Raw genomic sequence first — 18,477 nt, forward strand, 5'->3', positions numbered from 1 at the left:
TTTTCTGATCTCAAATCGTCTCATCCGTGATAAACTAATTAGTGTAGAAAAATTCTCTGACCTTGTGTACCACATGAGCAGTATCAAGGTAAGATTACATATATAAAGCCACATACTATCTTAGGACTCTGGAGTTTTACCACCATCATGTCTGAGAAGCAAATACAAAAATCCCAAGAATTGAAAACCAAAGCCAATATGCTCAAAACAGCTCTAACTATCATTACCCCACATAGGATAGACACCAGGATGTGCTCCATGAACTGAATCTACTGACCAACCACCATAAGAGACGGAAGAAGTGTCGTAGTTGGCGATACTGACACTGTCGTCACCTATGCCAGTGCTGGTTGATGAGTTGGCTGCCATAACAATGCCATTACTTCCCATAATAGAAGAGTTCATGTTGCTCATATAACCATGAAGAATAGGAGCAGTGTGATTATGAAGGTAGTCGCGGTGATACTGGGAATGTTCTTGATTGGGCTGGAACAAAGGCATTGCAGCTTGTTGGTGCAACTGAGTGTTGATAGGAATGAAAGTTGGATGTGAACTTGGGGTTTGGGTGTAATAATGATTTGAGTGGTTTTGTAGGCTTAGAAGGGGTAGAGCTTGAGGTTGCTCTATTTCACGAGCTATTGAAGGGTAACCCTGAAAACTACTAGAACTACTACCTTCATAAAAAGAAGTAGCAGAAAGTGCTTGCAATTCTTCTCTTTTTCTAGCTAGTTCTATTGCTTGTGACTCCTTAAAGCGCTTTGAATTTCCGAAGGGAAGATCGCTTTCAAGAATGCTTTTAACATTGTATCGGTTCATGTCGAAGTTGGTTACCGCACTCAAGCCTCTGAACTTTATAGCCGCAACATCATATGCCTCAGCAGCTTCCTCTTCAGTACCTGCATTCAGTTAAATAATTGTGTAGCGTAAGCTATGGAACTCACTCACTAAGTCACTAGTATGAAAGTAATTAAACCTTCTAATTCATTCATGAGCTTGAAGGACTTACTGAAAGTTCCCAAGTACAGGTCTTTGTTTCCAGAAACCCTTCCAATTCTCGCTTGCCATCTTCCATGCTGATGGTGCCTGTTCAAATTAAAGCAAGCAGGTTTAAAATTTGAAAAACTTGACTCTGAAAGCTTACCAAGTATATGTGCGCGATCATATGAACCATAATTCATATTGACATTATTAATTACTAATTGGTTATAAACACTAAGTGATAGCTACACGAAGAGATGTTGATCTGTTGTTATAGTCCCCACCCAAGAATTTATTGACACTACTCACCAATTTCTTTTACACCCTTTCTTTTACAAGTTTAAGAACGACCGTTCAAAGTTTAAGAACGACGTTCAAAGTTCTCTAGCATAGTGTGTTAGATAGCTACACGAAGAAATATTGATCTGTTGTTATAGTTTTCATACCTCGTTACACCGCGATACATTGATGCCCCCCTTGAAAATCCACTGCTCCTTCTAAGAATTGCAAGAAAGAGAATAAGCAAAGAAGTCAAGTACATGAAATAACAAATGAATATGATAGGGGTCCAACAAAAATGGGCAGTTAATATAAATGGATATAAGGACTTCACCTTCTCAGAGAAGCAATAAACTCTTGCCTTGTCATATGCTTCATCTCCTCAATTTCTCTTTCGTAATTGTTCAGCTGCAACCACACATGCATGGAAATCACAATCCTCAGTCAGAGGGGCACTAGAAGAACACTTAGCAACTAATCAACTACAACACCGAACAGTATTGTAGTACTTCTAAAGAAAAACATACAGGGAAATTCGTTGTGGTGGAGGTTCCCCAGTACTTAAGTGCAGCCAAATCATATGCCCTTGCTGCCTTCTCTTCTTTGTCATACCCGCCTAGACAAATTATCATACAATCATTATAGTTATATATAGTTATATAAGACTCACTACAAAGCAGAAGAAGAAGGATCGATATGCAGGAAAGTAGTAGCTAGGTAATTATTGTAACTTACCCAAATAGACTGCAACCAACAATAAGGGACGTTTAATTAAGCAACCGTCAAGGATGCATACATTAACAGCACAAAACAGTTAGTAAGACAACAAATAAAAGTATATTTGAATGCCTTAATACACAATGTTAGCTAGCTCAGAACGATATACCTTGTCGCCCTTTCCTTGATTGTCCTTCCCTTCTGCTAGTATTATCCCACAGATGAGCTTCATATCTTCCAGTCCACCTATGCCTACATTTACAATATAACGAACTAGAACACTTGGTTTTCTACATACACACACATAATATAAAAGAAAATAATCTAAGTGCCTAATGAAGGAGATCGAAAGATTATAACCTACTTAGTTACACCACGGTATATCGAAGTTCTTTGGCCAAATGTGTCAAGGGTCCTTCTTGGTGCCAAGACAATCGCATTATTCTCACTAGCAGTAGTACTGTTCTCAGCATTCAAACTGTTATTATCATTTCCCATGGTAAGTGCCAAAGACTGTGAATTTTCGATGGTTTCTTGGGCAGCAGTGGTGCCAACAATGGAGATCTCTACAGCACCAAGAGTACTGCAGTTTGACAAGTACTGATACTCAGATTGGGTTGGTTGCATCTGCTGATTAAATGATGTGTTCAGGGAGTTTCCAACACCAAGAAAATCTTCTGCTTTAAGTACTTCCTCGTCGCCACGGGAGTTGTTTGTAATCCACTCTAACAGTAGCATATAATCATAAGTCCATATATATATAACTAGTATAACTGTAATTTGAAAGACTCAAAGTGGTAAGGAAGAATGAATGTACCATACACACCTTGCTGAGCTAAACATGGTGCCATTGGCTCATTAAACAACCCAAGAGCGAAATGATGAGAATCACTAGGCGATTCATCAAGGTTTGTAGGCAAAGAAGAGTGAGAAGGGGAGAGAGGGAAAGATAGCCAGTTGTTGAAGTTCATAGAACCCATAGTATTATTTCCAAACCTAAGTAGAGGTACTCATGAGAACTCGATCTCCTGTTAAAATAACATAAGAAGTGTGAGATACATGCACCAGCTGAAAATGAAGCTTAAGCAACAACTGACTTCAGTGTAGAGGAGATTATTACCAAAGATATCTTGGTTTCTATTACAGCCTTCTCTAGCTCTAACCCTTTTCACAACTAGTTCGTTTCTATACTCTTATGAGAGAGAGAAAGAGCGTGCTGTGTGTGCGTGTGTGCACCAGATGTCCTTGCTATTTTATTGACCACAGAGGCCGGTTATTATTTCATTAAACAAAGTATAATAAATTCCTGTAGAAAAATGTTAGTGACACAAAGTGAAAAGTGACAAAGCAACACAAGCTCGAATGTTTATGTATACGTGATCTTAAGATGGTCAGGGTGCAGTAATCAAAACACACCATCTTGTTTTCCTTGAGGCGGTATGAAAACAAGGTGGGTACAAATGCAAATAAAAGCTTAGCTGCGCTGCACATTGCACAACTGACATATATATATGGTGATCGGTAATGCAAATAAAGTCTGCTAATTTTTCAATTTTTTTTTCCAATGTTGGTGTTCACCGCCATTTGAGTAGTCCAAAACAATAACAATAAGAAGATTTTTAAATTTGTTTTTTTTGCTTAAAGAGTAATTGTATTGAAAGCAAAAGTGAAAGAATGTTAGAAAAAAAAAACTGTATAAATTGAACCAATTGAAGATATTTTGTAATTTATTAATTCTTCATAATACTTGATTATTGACGGGTTTACATAAGCAATATATGTGATTAGATATTTGGAATTGGGAAATTAGTTCAAACTTCAAACATCTAGCTCATTAGACACACAAGTTTCTAATTACGTTTTACAAGTAATATATAAACAGCCTTCATAAAGTTTAAAATTAAGATGTTTTTAGAAAGAGAAAAATATAAATATAAATAGGGGATCGGAGGGGACAAAACTGAAAAGGACAAAATTCCGAAATAACCAACCAAAAATCCCATTCTCATTTTAAAAACACTCTCAAAGACAATAGTTGACTTTTGTCCGAAAAAAGACAATAGTATAGTATCTTACAAGTGTCGGTCAAGATACCACTTTGGTATCTTGCGGTGCGTTGCATATCAAACATCCAAGAAAAAGGTATGCACAAGTGTCATTTGCATACCACCTATTGGTATGTGAAGTATGCACAAACGTCTACGTATACCAAACAAGAAAGGTAAAATTGGAAAGAGTAAAAAAAAAAAAAAAAAAATCAAGTATGTCCTTATTAATAATTAAAACGTGAAATCTGATTTTTCTAGTAGTTATAAGCCAAAAAATATCCTTATCAATGGTTTCAAAACCTAACTGTCTTAGACTATGATTAAAATTGAAAAGTAGCCCTTTTATTACATAAATGTGGCGACTCTTTTTGCTACTTTTAGTTTTGATACTCCGTAAGCTACAAACCGAAATTTTCGCCAACTATATGAGCTTACCACCAAATTAATAGCCTATGCCCAAAAATCTCCAAATAACACAAAAAATTTGTGAAAATTTAGAAAATCCAATTTTTTTAAAAAATTGTCATCTAGTCTTCTTTTATACTGCCCAAAAGAGGATGATAGTATGTAGATGATCTTCGAGCAGCAGCATGAACTGAGAAGAGGAAAATATTAATCCATTCTCCATCAGCACCACACCCCAAATTCCCAAATTAGTTTAGTGGAAATATCTCTCTTTCTTGGTCACTGCAATAAATGACTCCTCATGACCCAACATTCTCAATAACCATCACAAACAAAAAAAAAACCTCTTATGGCTAAAAGGTGACTCACCTTTCTCCTCTCCTTATTTAACTTGTACATGTCTGAGAGGAGTGCACGTGCACAGTGCACTACACCATTTGTTTACTGAAAATAATTTTATATTAGCTTCAAAGTATGACTACTACCAGCAAGCTTCTTAAAGATGGAAGTGCACTGCTTATTAAAAAAATATGTGGAAGCATATAGTATGTAGGTAAAGCTTTAACATAGTTCATTCCTGCAAAGAAGGCAATAAGGTGGTAGATTACTAGATTACCTCTCAAAGCTAAGGTGGATTGTATTAATAATATACGTTGGAGATCTCCTTAACTCCTTGCTATTTTCCCGAAAAAAAAAATGAAAGTATACTCACATAACACTTGTAAACGCATAAATAGAGCACAAATAGATCATATACACATCTTCATTTCAAAAGTGTGCATGTCATGTAAAGTACGTCTAGTTCATAGTGTATTGAGATTTGTTTTGTATTTTTTTGGCGAAAAAACATATATATATATATACAATGTCAAATTAATTAAAGACCAATTATATATAGAGCGTTAATTTTACCCTTTTATTTTTTAGTTTTAATTATCTGTGAAGTATGATAAAATCCTTTAATGTGATACTAATTCACATGGCAGACATGGTGATGGGGCACGAGCTAGGTACGGACATGAAATTCTTCAAGGGGAATGGGGACCTTTGATATGGGAAACATATATTAAATCCAGAAATTAAGCAGTAGAGACAAATTGTATTATTTTGAGTTAAAATGCACTACAAAGTATACCACCGTCTAATTAAATAATACAAATGGATTCGAAACGAATTTAAAACTCATTAACAAGCTTTGTTAGCTTCCCAAGTTAGAAGACATTGACCAGTTAATTGGAATCCGCACTCAGTCAAAGTTTTTCTAGGGCTAAAAACACCAATTTACATCCTGACTTAGATATTTTCATTCAAACCGCATAAAAGGCTCTAAGATAGTAAGATGTTCCTTATGACCTTCATAAACAAATCAGTGTAATTAAAGACCAAGTGATCATATATCTAAGTTGAGACATCTAAAATTTTGAGCTCTGATATTTAGAACTTTTGAGTCGCGACATCTTGAAAATATATAAAATAACCATGTAAAAATTTTGATCCAAGAAATACTATGTTTGTGTAGCTTGACCTTAGCTAGAGTCTAGTGAGTGTCAGAAGATATATTAGAAGCATTTTGCCAAATCAAGGAAGAAAGTTAATACGTCAGGGAGAGACATAATTCAAATAACAAATAGATCATCCACTGATATCATCACCTAATAAAGAACAGCCCAAAAATCATGTGTTAATTAATAAGTAAATTAGTACTATAATTATCAAGCTATAAAGTATAATTAAACAACGCTTGCGATGATAAGTTAACTTGGTTTTTTTTGGCCAGTTTTCTAGTTTTACTCTCCTAGAACTCTTAGGCCAATTAGCTTTACCCTCCTCTCCTAGTTCTTTCATCTGAAGGTTTATCCCCCAAGATCACACCACATCTAAGTCAACTGTTATCTTTTTGGTCAATGTATATAAAAAGACTTTATTGTCTTTTGTCATTTTAATAGTTTTCTAGTTTTACCTCCCTCCCCGAACTCAGGCCAATTAGTTTTATTCCCCCAATTATTTCATTTAGAGGTTTATCCCCCATAATTTAGACCAATTAGCTTTACCCCATAGTTCTTTCATTTAGAGGTTTACCTCCTTCCCCCCCAAGACCACAACACATCCAAGTCAATTGAGTTTAACCGTAATGTTTTTGGTCAAGACAAATGAAAAGACTCTAATGCCTTTTTCTAGGTATAATTATATAAATACCATGTGATTTTGGCAAATGCAAAATTGGAATTCAAATCATCTATGACACATGTCATAATCTTGTGAACTCTATTTGACAGTCATACACCACTCTAAGGGTGTGGATGTTATTTGATAAGGATTGGTATATAACAAAATATATAAAATATATAATTTATTTATTTATTTATTTATTGTATAAAATATTATATAAAATCATAAACTAATAATATAAAATTGTAATAACAAAATAATAATAATAAATGATAAATATATATATATTTATACTAGTTTTTACAGTGGTAAAATGAATTATTCAAAGCAAATAAAATTTTAATTAATTTTAATTTTCGGATTGGATATTATCCGATATCCGATTCGGATATCCGAAATCGGATTTGGATAATTTTTTAAATATTCGTCGGATTCGGATACGAGTTCGGATATTGGTATAAATTTTCGGATTCGGATTCGGATACAGCCATATCCGATCCGAACCTATCCGTTTGCACCCCTAGATGGTAGTGATGGTGTATAGCTGTCGGATATAGTTCACAAGATCGTGACATGTGTCCTATATGATTTGAATTCTAATTTTGTATTTGCCAAAGTCACAGGGTATTTATGTAATTATACCTAGAAAAGGGCATTAGAGTCTTTTCATTTGTCTTGACTAAAAACATTACGGTCAAACTCAGTTGACTTGGATGTGTTGTGGTCTTGAGGGGGGGAAGGTAAACCTCTAAATGAAAGAACTAGGGGAGTAAATCTAATTGGCCTAAGTTCTAGGAGGATAAACCTCTAGACGAAAGAATTGGGAGGATAAAACTAATTGGCCTAAGTTCTGGGGGTAAAGCTAGAAAACTATTAAAAGGGCAAAGGGCAATGAAGTCTTTTTATATGTATTGACCAAAAAGATAACAGTTGACTTGGATGTGGTGTGATCTTGGGAGGGGGGTAAACCTCTACATGAAAGAACTGGGGGTAAAGCTAATTGGCCTAAGTTCTGGGAGAGATAAAACTAGAAAACTGTTTTTTGGTTGGAAAAGTTAACTTGTTACAACTATAATAAATTTATAGAGTCCAACACCACTCTATCTATATAGTTTCATACTACTTTCACCGTGATAGTATGGAGACGTATGTGGAAAGGGTTAAAATCAAATTTGTCACAATGTAATTCATAAATTAATCATATGTTGTAGCAATTTCCAATTCAGAATGCTTTAGGATAAAAGCCAGAGTTAAACAATTTAACCTTCTCCTGTTATTATGTAGCTAGATGCAATACATATTAAAATATGTTAGTATTAAAATACGTTATATTCTAATACTGACATATTCATTCTAATACTGCCATGCTACATCCTTTACTCAGAGTGAGTTCAATCTGAATAAGTCTCAGTTTGTGATCAAACAAAATCATGAAATTATTAAAATCAAAACTTTTGTATAGTGATGTCTTGCATGGGATTAATAACAAGATTTAGAATCTTCATTTTTTCCCCCTTTTTTATCTCTTTGGGTTGAATGGAAACTCAATTTACTCATGGCTTTCATTAACATTTTAACTATACCTTGCCCTGATTTAATCTAGAAATCAAATACGTATTTTCAATTCAGTAATATAACATAATTACTAGTATTAAACTATTAATAAAAGAAAATTGAAAGGTAAAAAATCTACTTGGGAGAACTGAACTACAGAAGTAAAGAATAAAAGAAGTACAGTAGCTGTTACTAGAAAAGAGAGAGAGACTGTGTGAAGTTGACTGATGTGTACCTCAGTTTGGAGACAAGACCCACGTCTCTTGCTATCTCTCTCTTCCTTTTCAACTCACAAGCTTCCAAAAACTATCAACCCTGCAACAAAAAACACCATATATGAATCCATACAAAACAAACAGTCTAAACAAAGATTAAACAAGTCAAAAAAAGAGGTGATAAAGAACGAGAGAAAAGGAAATAAGATGGTACCAAATTCTCTGCTTCTACTGCCAAAAGTGCAAAAATCCATTCTTGTGTCTTTAAGAGTTTAGACTTTAGAGTGTTCAAATGAAGGATAGCTAGAGGACAGAGAAAGAGAGATTAAAGTAATTAATGCAAGAGGCTTTAATTAAGTTAATTTACCAACTAATTATGAAAATTGAACACATTGGTCCCTTCTTAAATGCATGAGCATGCCGGTTGGTTTTACATGGCAGGCTAGGTTCTCCGCATATATATATGACTTTCTTTTCCAGGTTTCATTGGGATTGTAGGTATCAGGCATGGATGTTAGCATGTGTTCATCACCAAGTGATCAAACTACATTTTTTTCTTCTTCTTGTTATAGTTTTTTTAAAGCCAAAGAACAACATCTCAATGGGAAAAAGATTACTCAAGATTAAGTTCTTTTCATTAATTGCTTCAAAATTGAAACAGTTTTGTGAACAAAAGTTTATACCATATTTATATGCCAAAATGCTAATTATTGAGAGTGTTAATAACTAAAGGGAAGGGTTCTAGGCACATATTATAAAAACACGTAAAATGGTATGATTTAGGATTATGGACAGGGTATTTCAGTGTGTTGAACAACAAAGTTAAGGAACCAGATTTTATGATCTCATTTAAACGTTTTTCAGTCTTGTATAAATGCTTAAAGAAGTATATGTGCATTCCAGAGCAAAGCGCAATTTGCATTTCGCATGCAAATGCAAGAGTGAAGTTTACACAGACCCAGGCCGTTTTTAACTAAAATCTCACACCTTGGGTTGAAATTCAAACTGAAACTTACACAGCAACACCTTCTCAGGGACTCAGGGCCATTCTAATCCAAATTTTCAGTTGGAATTCTAGAGTAATAATCAGTTAGGGTACGTTTGGAACTGTGAAAATTCTCACCTTACCTATATTTGATGGGAATTCTAATTCTAGTGCATGTTTGGATGCTTATAACTGCCAAGACTCGGAATTAGGGTGCCTTTGGAAACAAGAAATGGAATTATATGAGAAATAGAATTCTATGAGAATTGAAGTGCTAAGGGTTGAAGTATGAAAAACGAGTTGTTTGGTGTCCCATAAATTTAAGGAGAACACGTCATCAAATGACATAGGTGATAACACTTTGTTTATCTACATTACTTATTAACCACCATAACAACATGAGAATTCCCAATTGACATTTTAGGCTAGAATCAAATTCAATTCCCATCAAATATAGTTACGGTTCCCAAACGTACCCTTAATCACTATGAATAATATTTCAAAGCAACAGGAAATTATGTCCCCTAACACAACGCAGCAGCAGAAGTGCGCAGTTTACGTAATCATCAGAAACCCACATTTTGTATTTCAATCGGATATTCTGATTGCATGTACATAGTCTTTTTTTTTTCCTCTTAGTGGTGTCGATCAAAAGTTGGATTGTTGTGAGAAGGTCCGTATTGTAGTTTCAAATTCAATTTTAGGCTTTTAGCTCTCGGAATGTAAGTTATTTCACTGTATTTTTCAAGCATATTTAATTAGTCACCTTGCCGATAGATGAAATGTCAGTTATTTCAATTGAATGAGTCACTAAACAATTCTTCCTTTAAAAGAGGAGTTGGGTTTTTAAGGTACCACTAAAGAAGAGGCTGGTTATACATTTGAGAATTGCTAGCGTCCTGCCCCTCTAAAGGGGTAAGACACGTTTATTGTTTTATACATTAACCATGAAAAATTTGACAGCATTGAGTCATTGGGCACAGTTTAGTAATGCTCGAGGGAGTCACGTTGGGCCCCTTGTAGTCAAAGAGATAAAATGGCCCATTATTTCTTGCATTCGTTCCATCCAATTATGAGTTTGGATGGACTGTAGACTATATAGAGACTGCTGCATAACATCTGTAATGTGGAAAATGGACAGTACAAGGATGCTTGAACCATGACGAAGGTAATACCGTAACTACAGAAGCCTTTATGTCTGAATCATATATGAGAAGCTAGTTTTGCTTGGTTCTAAACCCTGTACAAAAAAAGGAGAGCAACTAGGTTTATTAATTCAATACATTGTGGTAAACCCTGTACAAGAAAAGGAGAGAGCAACTAGGTTTATTAATTCAATACATTGCTTCCATTAGGTTTCAGGCTCCCCTGCTGAAGTACACAGTATATGATTCATCTCTCATGCTTAGCAATGGCATCAACAAGAACTTCCTCTTTGCTCCATTTGCGACAAAACTGATAGGATGGTATTCACTAAGCCCTTTGCTCAACTTAAAGCTAGTTGCCTGGGGAAATGCAGCATCCTTCAACCCTGACTGACAGCTCAGCTTGATTTTTGTACCAGCTTTGTAGTTCACTCCAGTATACAGGAAGCAACCCTTCTGGCTCACTGACTCCAAAGACACAGTACCCTTCCCATCCAATCCCTTAACCACTCTGAACATTGAAGAACCTTCCGTATCTCCAACAGCAAGGGTTTGATTCTTTCCCTGCTGCACCACCAGCAACCCAGGAAGGTCGAATGGCTCCATCATCACTGTTTTCCCAATAAAACTGTTTTCAGAGGAGTTTAAATTTTCAGACACGAATCGGAAGGTGGCCTGAAGAGCAGCATCTGTGCCGGATTCCGGCATCTTCTCCATTGTGATTGTATTGTTAGAATTCATCAAGACGAAGGTCTCATTGCTAGATTGTTGTTGAAGGGAGATCAACTGGGAATTATAAGAGGGTGGAATTGCAGTTATCCAATCTAACTGAGAAGTATTTGTCCCAGTTTTGAGATCCCAATCACCACTGCTAAGTCCAGCAAGAAGGTAGGGACCATAAAGGATTGCCTGAATGGAAGCGGATTCAGGTCGGTCATCTACAATTGCAATGAAGAAGACTGTCAGAGCTCGAGAAGAAATATCCTAACATTTATATGCTGGCTTGGTACATATTATACTGTTCTAATCATAAGCAAATCATCATTGAATGCATTACCTGATATGGCTTCAGTCCTTAGGCTTATTGGGAATTCTAGGCTCAATTTATCACTGGAACTCCATTTTCTACTTACTGACAGGAAATTACCTGTTCGCAAGAGCATAAAAAATTTAAGATCTTTTTCTGCTTAACTAAGAAGAAATAGCTACGACACAAACATGGTATCCAAGCATTGTTAGCTAATACATATAATATAGGTCATTTTCGCATGAAATTTGACTGTGGACTCTTGTAAAATATATCAAATTTAGAAATGAGATTTGTGGTTCGGTTTAGATCAGACCGCTCATAGGGATAGAAGAGTCGAGATGAGATTGTGTTTGTTCTCCATGATGGTACAGGAGATTATTACAGAAAAATGTTCTCTCATCTCCATATGATCCTCTTCATTATCATATCACAATCAACGTCAAGATAAGAAAACAAGTAGCAAGCTCACACCTTGAGTTGGTAGAGACAAAATTAAGGCCATTTAAAATGCATTTGCACCACTTGAGTCTGTCCAAGATGGTATCCGCACATTCAGAGTGGATGAATTGCCTGTCCCCTGTATGGAATATAACCAAGCATCATAACCAATCTACAAAGACCTATTAATACCGAAATAAACAGGATGACTCATAAATCCACCACAGGTTAGGGGGTGGTGAAGAATAAATAAAAATACACACAAACAATTATCAGAATAATCTGTTCCTTGGTGGTGACACACAGACCACAATAATAGTATGTCTGGATTTCCCAAATAACAGAGCAAGAGCAAGCTGAAAGCCACTTTAGACTCATATAAGCTCGGATAGATGCAGCAATAACTTACCTCTTTTGTAGAGAAACTCAATGTGACTGTAAGAGCATGATCCCATGACGCAACAGTTTCCACCGTTTGATTTACCAATATGCCTCCAGATTTCCAGTCAAGCGTACTTGATATGAACTGTATGACGTAAAGTTGATTCCCCTCACCTTCAAAGTATATAGAATCTCCCAACTTTGAGAACGATTCAATTCCTAGAGAAGTGAGATAAATGGGTAAATTATCATATAGGTACACTGAAATGACCTAATGACGCCTCATAAACTAACCTAGTCATCATGGGGATAGAGGTATCAAAATCTCAATAGGATTAAGAGTTCTATTTTATAAGCACATGTACATAATGGAATAATAATCTGCAGCACACACTCAAAACTTCCTATAATCCAGTAAAGAGAATCCACTCTTTTCAGACCTGTAAAGAACCCCTACCCATTCCTTCCACCATTATTAGGTTAGGCTATGCATCAAATTATGTTAAGTATAACAGCAAAAATATAGACTGCGAGAGTTGCACCTAATTATAGACTACGCACTAATTGTTTGATAAAACTAAAGAAGTTATATATGATGCTATCTATAGTCAAGTTCGTGTTGCCAAGTGGGCTCTTTGAGTGTATGAGAGGCAAGTTGTGGTTGTAAACTTGTAATCATGTATCCTCATGTTAAAGAAACTTCACTGTGGTTTTCTTCCTCTGGTCTTGAATGCTTTATCTGTAAAACAATATTAGTTGGTCACGAGAATATATAACACGTCATTTTTTTACCTCATTATTATTATTTATTCTGGTGAGTAGATTTGTATCTGTTACAATTCTTGTAGCATTGTTCCAGTTATTTGATCCACACATCCTTTTCAGTCCGTAATTTTAAAATAGAGGCTTCGACACAAACCTGTCCCATAACAACACCAAAAAGAATCAAACTTTGTTCCCCATTTATGGAAGCTTCTAGACTTGGCAACTCCGCGACCCAGCGGAAGCATGTAGATCATCAAGCCAGGTTCCCTTCCTCTCTGAATACCTAGCACACCATTAATTAGGGTCCGCTCATAATAATCTGCATATGCCATTTCTTTGGACCATCTGAATAAGTGGCGCGAAACCTGGAGAAGTATATATACTTTAGATGAGATGGTATGAAAATAATTTTATGAAAAAAATAAAAAAAAACAGTCCTCTGCCTATTAAAATATGAACCTTCCAAAGTCGATCAGAATTCAAGACCAATAACTGAAACAACAGAGTTTATATATATGCTCAGGCTTTCTGACAAAAAACAGCAATTTAGTTCACATTGCGTATCTCCTAGAACAAAAACTTATATTTGTGACACACCATGTTGATGTGTTAACAACACATTTCCACAATTTTTCTAATCATTCGAAAAATTACTCTCTTTCCACATGAACTTAACTACTTATTTTTTATCTTTTCTTCTTTTTCGGGAAGAATGACGTACAAACCAAGGACATGTAAAACCCATGACATTATTTTACCTCTTTAAAAGAAAAGATAACACATAATATGCAGTGAACGATGTTAGGATATCAAATGAGCAAACCTTCAACATGTTGTAAGTAGTGCAGGACTCTTCATTTTCTGTTTCTAGAGTGGTTGCTAACCGTTTTGGGTCAGACCTGCAGATAATTTGCGGGCAAGACGATGAATAAACAACAAACGCTAATGGACTTTATGGAAAATTATTTATCAATAACGATATAAAACAAACAGCTCAAAGGTGCAGCATACAAAGCTTTTATTCATACTCCAACAAGCCCCACTTAGCTAATACAGATGTTGGAAACTACTTACTAATCTAACTGAAAAAATATTAGTTGACCAGATGAGCTATCTAGACACAATACCATGATTCATTCACTGATGTTCCTCCTGTCGCATAGCTGTGAGAAGAATTGACAACATCCATAAAGTATGTTCCTATTGCCTGCCAAAGACAAAAGTTATATTAAGCTTTGTGAAAATGATGCTTTCTAGTTCAATCCCCATGTAGCATGAACTACTTTAGTGTCTACTCCAATAACGAGGAGAAGATGTTTATCTTATTTATCCCGAGAAGAATCTTATGCAAGACATACAATTACAAGCGTTCACAGATTACTACAAGTTACAAGCCCTGAAAAGTTGGTGGATATATCCTTTTGACTATTCCTTACCCTTCTCTTAAATTCAATAAATATGGTAATCATTTAGAGGGATAATGAGCTAGCTACAGAGAGAAAGCAAATTTAAACAAAAAAGTCAAATGCTAATGGTTGTAGAATATGTGTATCCATATACAATACTACTTATCAACACTCGAGCAAGGGGTTTAAACACCATTTGATCTACATAGATTTTTTATTCCAGTTAATCCAAGTTATAAACTGTAAAGCACATGCAGGTCCACTGCCATATACAAAAAACCATAAAGTAGAAGAAATAACTTTCTGCTTGAGAAAAAAAAATTTGAAAACGGGGAAAGAGGAAGAGTAAAAATAATGGAAGTACATACAGAACATCTTAACATGAAAAATTTACTTTACATGTTCTTGTGAAGTCCAATTACCTTATAAAGGGGATCGCCCGTAACTTCATATCGCATCTGAGATCCAATAACAATTGGAATATGTGTATTTGCGTGAAAACCAGAAAGACTATCGGCCTGAGATCAACAAAGAGAAACTTTGGAATGTAACATTCAAGAATCAAAATCATTATCAACAAATGTATGGATTTTTAATCTGGGTTAGATGCAAGAAAATAGAGCAAACTTAATCGAAAATTTAGAGATGCTCAATGATAAATTGAAATTGATGGATCATTAAACATGAACACCTTGGGAGATATGGAAGAGGCTCTATTTTTTCCTTCAAAGGATTATAAAAGGATAAATGACAACAGAAAATATGAACATTACTGTTAAATAATGATCCAGTGCTTCTCACGGTTTCATATACCAGAGCAATTACCTGTAGAGCAAGCATACCAAGAAAGCACGGCTTGTCAAACAGGTGCGCCAGAACTAAATGCTTCTGATCTCCCTGCATATATATTAAAAAACAATGACGTCAAATTTGAAATGCAAGACCAAATGTTGGCAAATAAGCTAAAAAAAATTAATTCTATCAATATAGCCCAGTAAATTGATAGCAACATAAAGATCAGTATGTAGATCATGGTATATAAGAGATTTACCGTAATACTGTACAACCTATAAAGGACATCATTCATGCCACCAGTTTCTTCATTGAGTGACTTCCAGTGCTGCTCAATAGAGTATTTTGATATAACATTCTGTACACGGTTGCCGAAGTAGTCAGCCATCCAGACCACCATTTTTAAAGCTTGGGAGTTACCAGCAAATAGATACTGATCCACAAGGCCTGCCATGATCTGTCAAGGTACACCAGGCTAAGGCTTTTGAGGTAGAAGTACGAAACAAATGACAATGAAAATACACAATACAACACATGGAGTAATGTTTCTACCTTGTGAATGGTGTAGTATGGTGCCCATACAGGTCGGATAGCTTCAAAACGGTCAAAGAACTCACTCGGGAAAGCAGATAAGTAACCACTGCCTATTTTTTTCTGACACTCATCGAGTGCAGATATCAGCGCGTTCATCTTCGCTTGGAGAGTACCATTGTGAGTACTGGCCCACATTAGAGCAGTTGCACTCAAATAATGCCCTACAAAATATCAAAGATAGTTACCACATATAATGTGCATAAAAACTACAAAATCCTGGAAACACAGGAAAAAAACAATACCTGAAATATGTGCTTTAAGGTTACAAATCTATTCAGTTGAAAAGAAATACAAAGTGATGAATTTATGACTAGTTACAGCTTCAAATCATGGACAACAATCTGACTAAAGGACTAACTAATTAATCAGGGAAAGTAACAAAAAAAATCCAGTTGATGCAACAAGAATCTGTCTATAACTTCCCGGTCCCCTGTTTCGGTTAGGAATGCCTGGAAGTAAACAGAAATATTGATAGAACAGGTGATGCATGGCTAATGAAGATCAAAGTTGGTCGTCTCAAAACACACTGGAGGTTCAACTCAAAGTGAAATTTAAGTCATCATCAAAATTAAAGATGATTAGTGGCTATAAGTGGATTGTTAATTGAAGACATGGGCCTACAAGATTTTAGTTAAGCATATGAAACAAGTTTTTGCTGATAACAAAACATCACCTGCTGAGTGAACTTTAACTTGGCAAGCTTTCTTCTGTCCAGTTCTTATGCAATCCTAACAATAAATACTTCTATCATACAATAGAAATAACATATCCCAACTTCCCAAACTGACAAAAGCACATGGAGGAAACAGGGGACTCCAAATCCAATCACATAACAATGAAAAATATTAACAGTAATAATAATCGATATCAATATTATTGCGATTATATTTGTACAATGTTAATTACTATCAGTGATATTATTCTTATCTCAATAATACAGTACCTACTTCAAAAAAGAAAAATTCAGTGCTCAACAATCAAAATCAACAAAAGAACATAAACCATAAAAAAAAAAAAAAAGACAATATATAAACATAAAACTCACCAACAAAATGACCGCGAAGCTCGCCAGTCGGCTCTTCCCAACCACCATAAGCCTGACCAAGCGTCTTCAACCCTGCATTTTTCCTAAAACTCCAAACCAAATTATCGACATCCAATAAAAGTAAATACTCCAAATTAGTCTGCTGCCCAATCCCATACATTGAATTAGGATCCAGTCTAACATCATGTAACGAAACTTCATTAAGAAAATTCCCTGTAAAATTTTCATTCCCAGTATTACCATTACTATACTTAATTAACTTATATAATTTATTCCAATCAAACTCTTCCTCTTTTTTTAATATTCTCCTAGGAAATAAATCCGCCCACGCCTCTTCATCCGTATGTGTTAAATGTGGGTAATACGAAAACATTTCTTCTCTCCATGAATCATTTTTCGATGCCAACAATTCGGAACGGAATGTTTTTGAAGATAACACAGTTGGTATGTTAGTGCATTCTTTCCCAAGTGCATGTAAATAAAATCCATTAAGGAATAGAGAAATAAGCGTCAAGTATATGAAACTACTCATTTTTTTTTATCGAAAATGAAAATGAATGAAGAAGAACAGAAGAATATATAAATGGATAGGTGTATTTATAGAGAAAGAATCTTCCAAGAGTATCTCGTGAAAGGTAAGACAAGATAAAAGTTAATATATCTGTTTTTAAGATTAGAGTGAAAGACAGATTAGATGTCGTTATCCATTTTTTTTTATTTTTTTTTTTGGTTTGCGAAGATAGTGGAGAAGTAAGATAAAATGAGGATGAGGAAGTTTTCTTAAGGGATAGAGAAAAGGGTGGAGTGTAAACTGAAGACATGGTTATAAAACAAACTCTGAGTTGATAAAGTGTTGAAAGAGATGGAGAAGTAGTTGAAGTCCTTTGAACTGTTTGAAGACAGGGAATCACTTCTGTTATTCTCTTACGTCACATTTTTTTTTTCTGTTACACGTGTCAATTATGTCTCCTGTGAAGTGAAGGCAGAGTTTGCTCACTTTTTACTCAAGGGCCAAAATGGCAAAATGATCACTAATTTAGAATTGTTTTGGGAATGAATAATGTACTGTAGATTGGAATCTGGGTTTTGGCAGGAGATTCTCTTTTGATGCAGAAAGTTTAAAAGAAACCGTCTTCCTTTTTTGTTTCTTCTGGGGATGCAGTGAAAGTTACTTAATTTTGTTCACATTTATTATATGTACACAAAGTTCAATAGGTTGATCTTTGTAAAAGATTTTATTCTCCAACCACGAGTCACCGATAGTTCTTTGTTCATTTCTACATTATGGACTAGTGCTACTAAATATAATCAGCTAAGAGCATCTCTTACAGAGCAACCAAAAAAACACCAAACCAAACCAAACACCAAACCAAAAAAATACCAACTATTTTTAGAGCATATTTAGCAGAGCAACCAAAAAAATACTAAAATTTTGAACAAAAAAAACACCAAACAAAAAAAACACCAAACAACTACGCGGGTTTGCCAAAACCGCGCCATATAGGCCACGCGGTTTTGCCAAAACCGTGCG

General features: G+C 35.2%; 2 protein-coding genes across 3 annotated transcripts; both read right to left on the bottom strand.

Moving 5' to 3' along the window:
* On the bottom strand, nucleotides 1-3,184 carry LOC147485179 (AP2-like ethylene-responsive transcription factor PLT2). 2 transcript variants are annotated; one of them, XM_086571314.1, is made up of 10 exons: nucleotides 3,095-3,184; nucleotides 2,801-3,002; nucleotides 2,339-2,699; nucleotides 2,144-2,226; nucleotides 1,993-2,001; nucleotides 1,785-1,873; nucleotides 1,592-1,665; nucleotides 1,425-1,475; nucleotides 1,007-1,083; nucleotides 1-896 (listed from the first exon to the last, which is right to left on the bottom strand). In XM_086571314.1, exons 2-10 carry the CDS (start codon nucleotides 2,952-2,954, stop codon nucleotides 214-216), a joined length of 1,581 nt encoding a protein of 526 aa, XP_086427440.1. In that variant the 5' UTR covers nucleotides 2,955-3,002; nucleotides 3,095-3,184; the 3' UTR covers nucleotides 1-213. The 2 variants fall into 2 exon arrangements, with proteins under 2 accessions (XP_086427440.1, XP_086427439.1); XM_086571313.1 differs by having other exon boundaries at nucleotides 2,792-3,002.
* A 7,419-nt stretch (nucleotides 3,185-10,603) lies between these two features.
* Nucleotides 10,604-17,778, bottom strand: LOC147485180 (uncharacterized). The gene is given in 12 exon segments (XM_086569800.1): nucleotides 10,604-11,433; nucleotides 11,553-11,642; nucleotides 11,997-12,102; nucleotides 12,373-12,563; nucleotides 13,264-13,474; nucleotides 13,933-14,008; nucleotides 14,237-14,316; nucleotides 14,938-15,033; nucleotides 15,341-15,412; nucleotides 15,567-15,764; nucleotides 15,860-16,062; nucleotides 16,947-17,778. Coding segments are annotated over 12 exon segments (2,580 nt in total). The 5' UTR covers nucleotides 17,479-17,778; the 3' UTR covers nucleotides 10,604-10,708.
* Nucleotides 17,779-18,477: the final 699 nt, after the last annotated feature.

Source organism: Coptis chinensis, chromosome 7 (genome assembly GCF_015680905.1).
Source record: "Coptis chinensis isolate HL-2020 chromosome 7, ASM1568090v1, whole genome shotgun sequence".
NCBI classification, from domain to species: Eukaryota; Viridiplantae; Streptophyta; class Magnoliopsida; order Ranunculales; family Ranunculaceae; genus Coptis; species Coptis chinensis.

Bases quoted from the DNA above. Each gene is read 5' to 3' on its own strand.
- LOC147485179 (XM_086571313.1), bottom strand. From the start codon at position 2,954: ATGGGTTCTATGAACTTCAACAACTGGCTATCTTTCCCTCTCTCCCCT. The intron at 1,084-1,424 runs GTATGAAAACTA...TAATTTGAACAG, and splicing joins ATGTATCGCGGTGTAACGAG to GCACCATCAGCATGGAAGAT. The intron at 897-1,006 runs GTAAGTCCTTCA...AACTGAATGCAG, and splicing joins CCTGTACTTGGGAACTTTCA to GTACTGAAGAGGAAGCTGCT.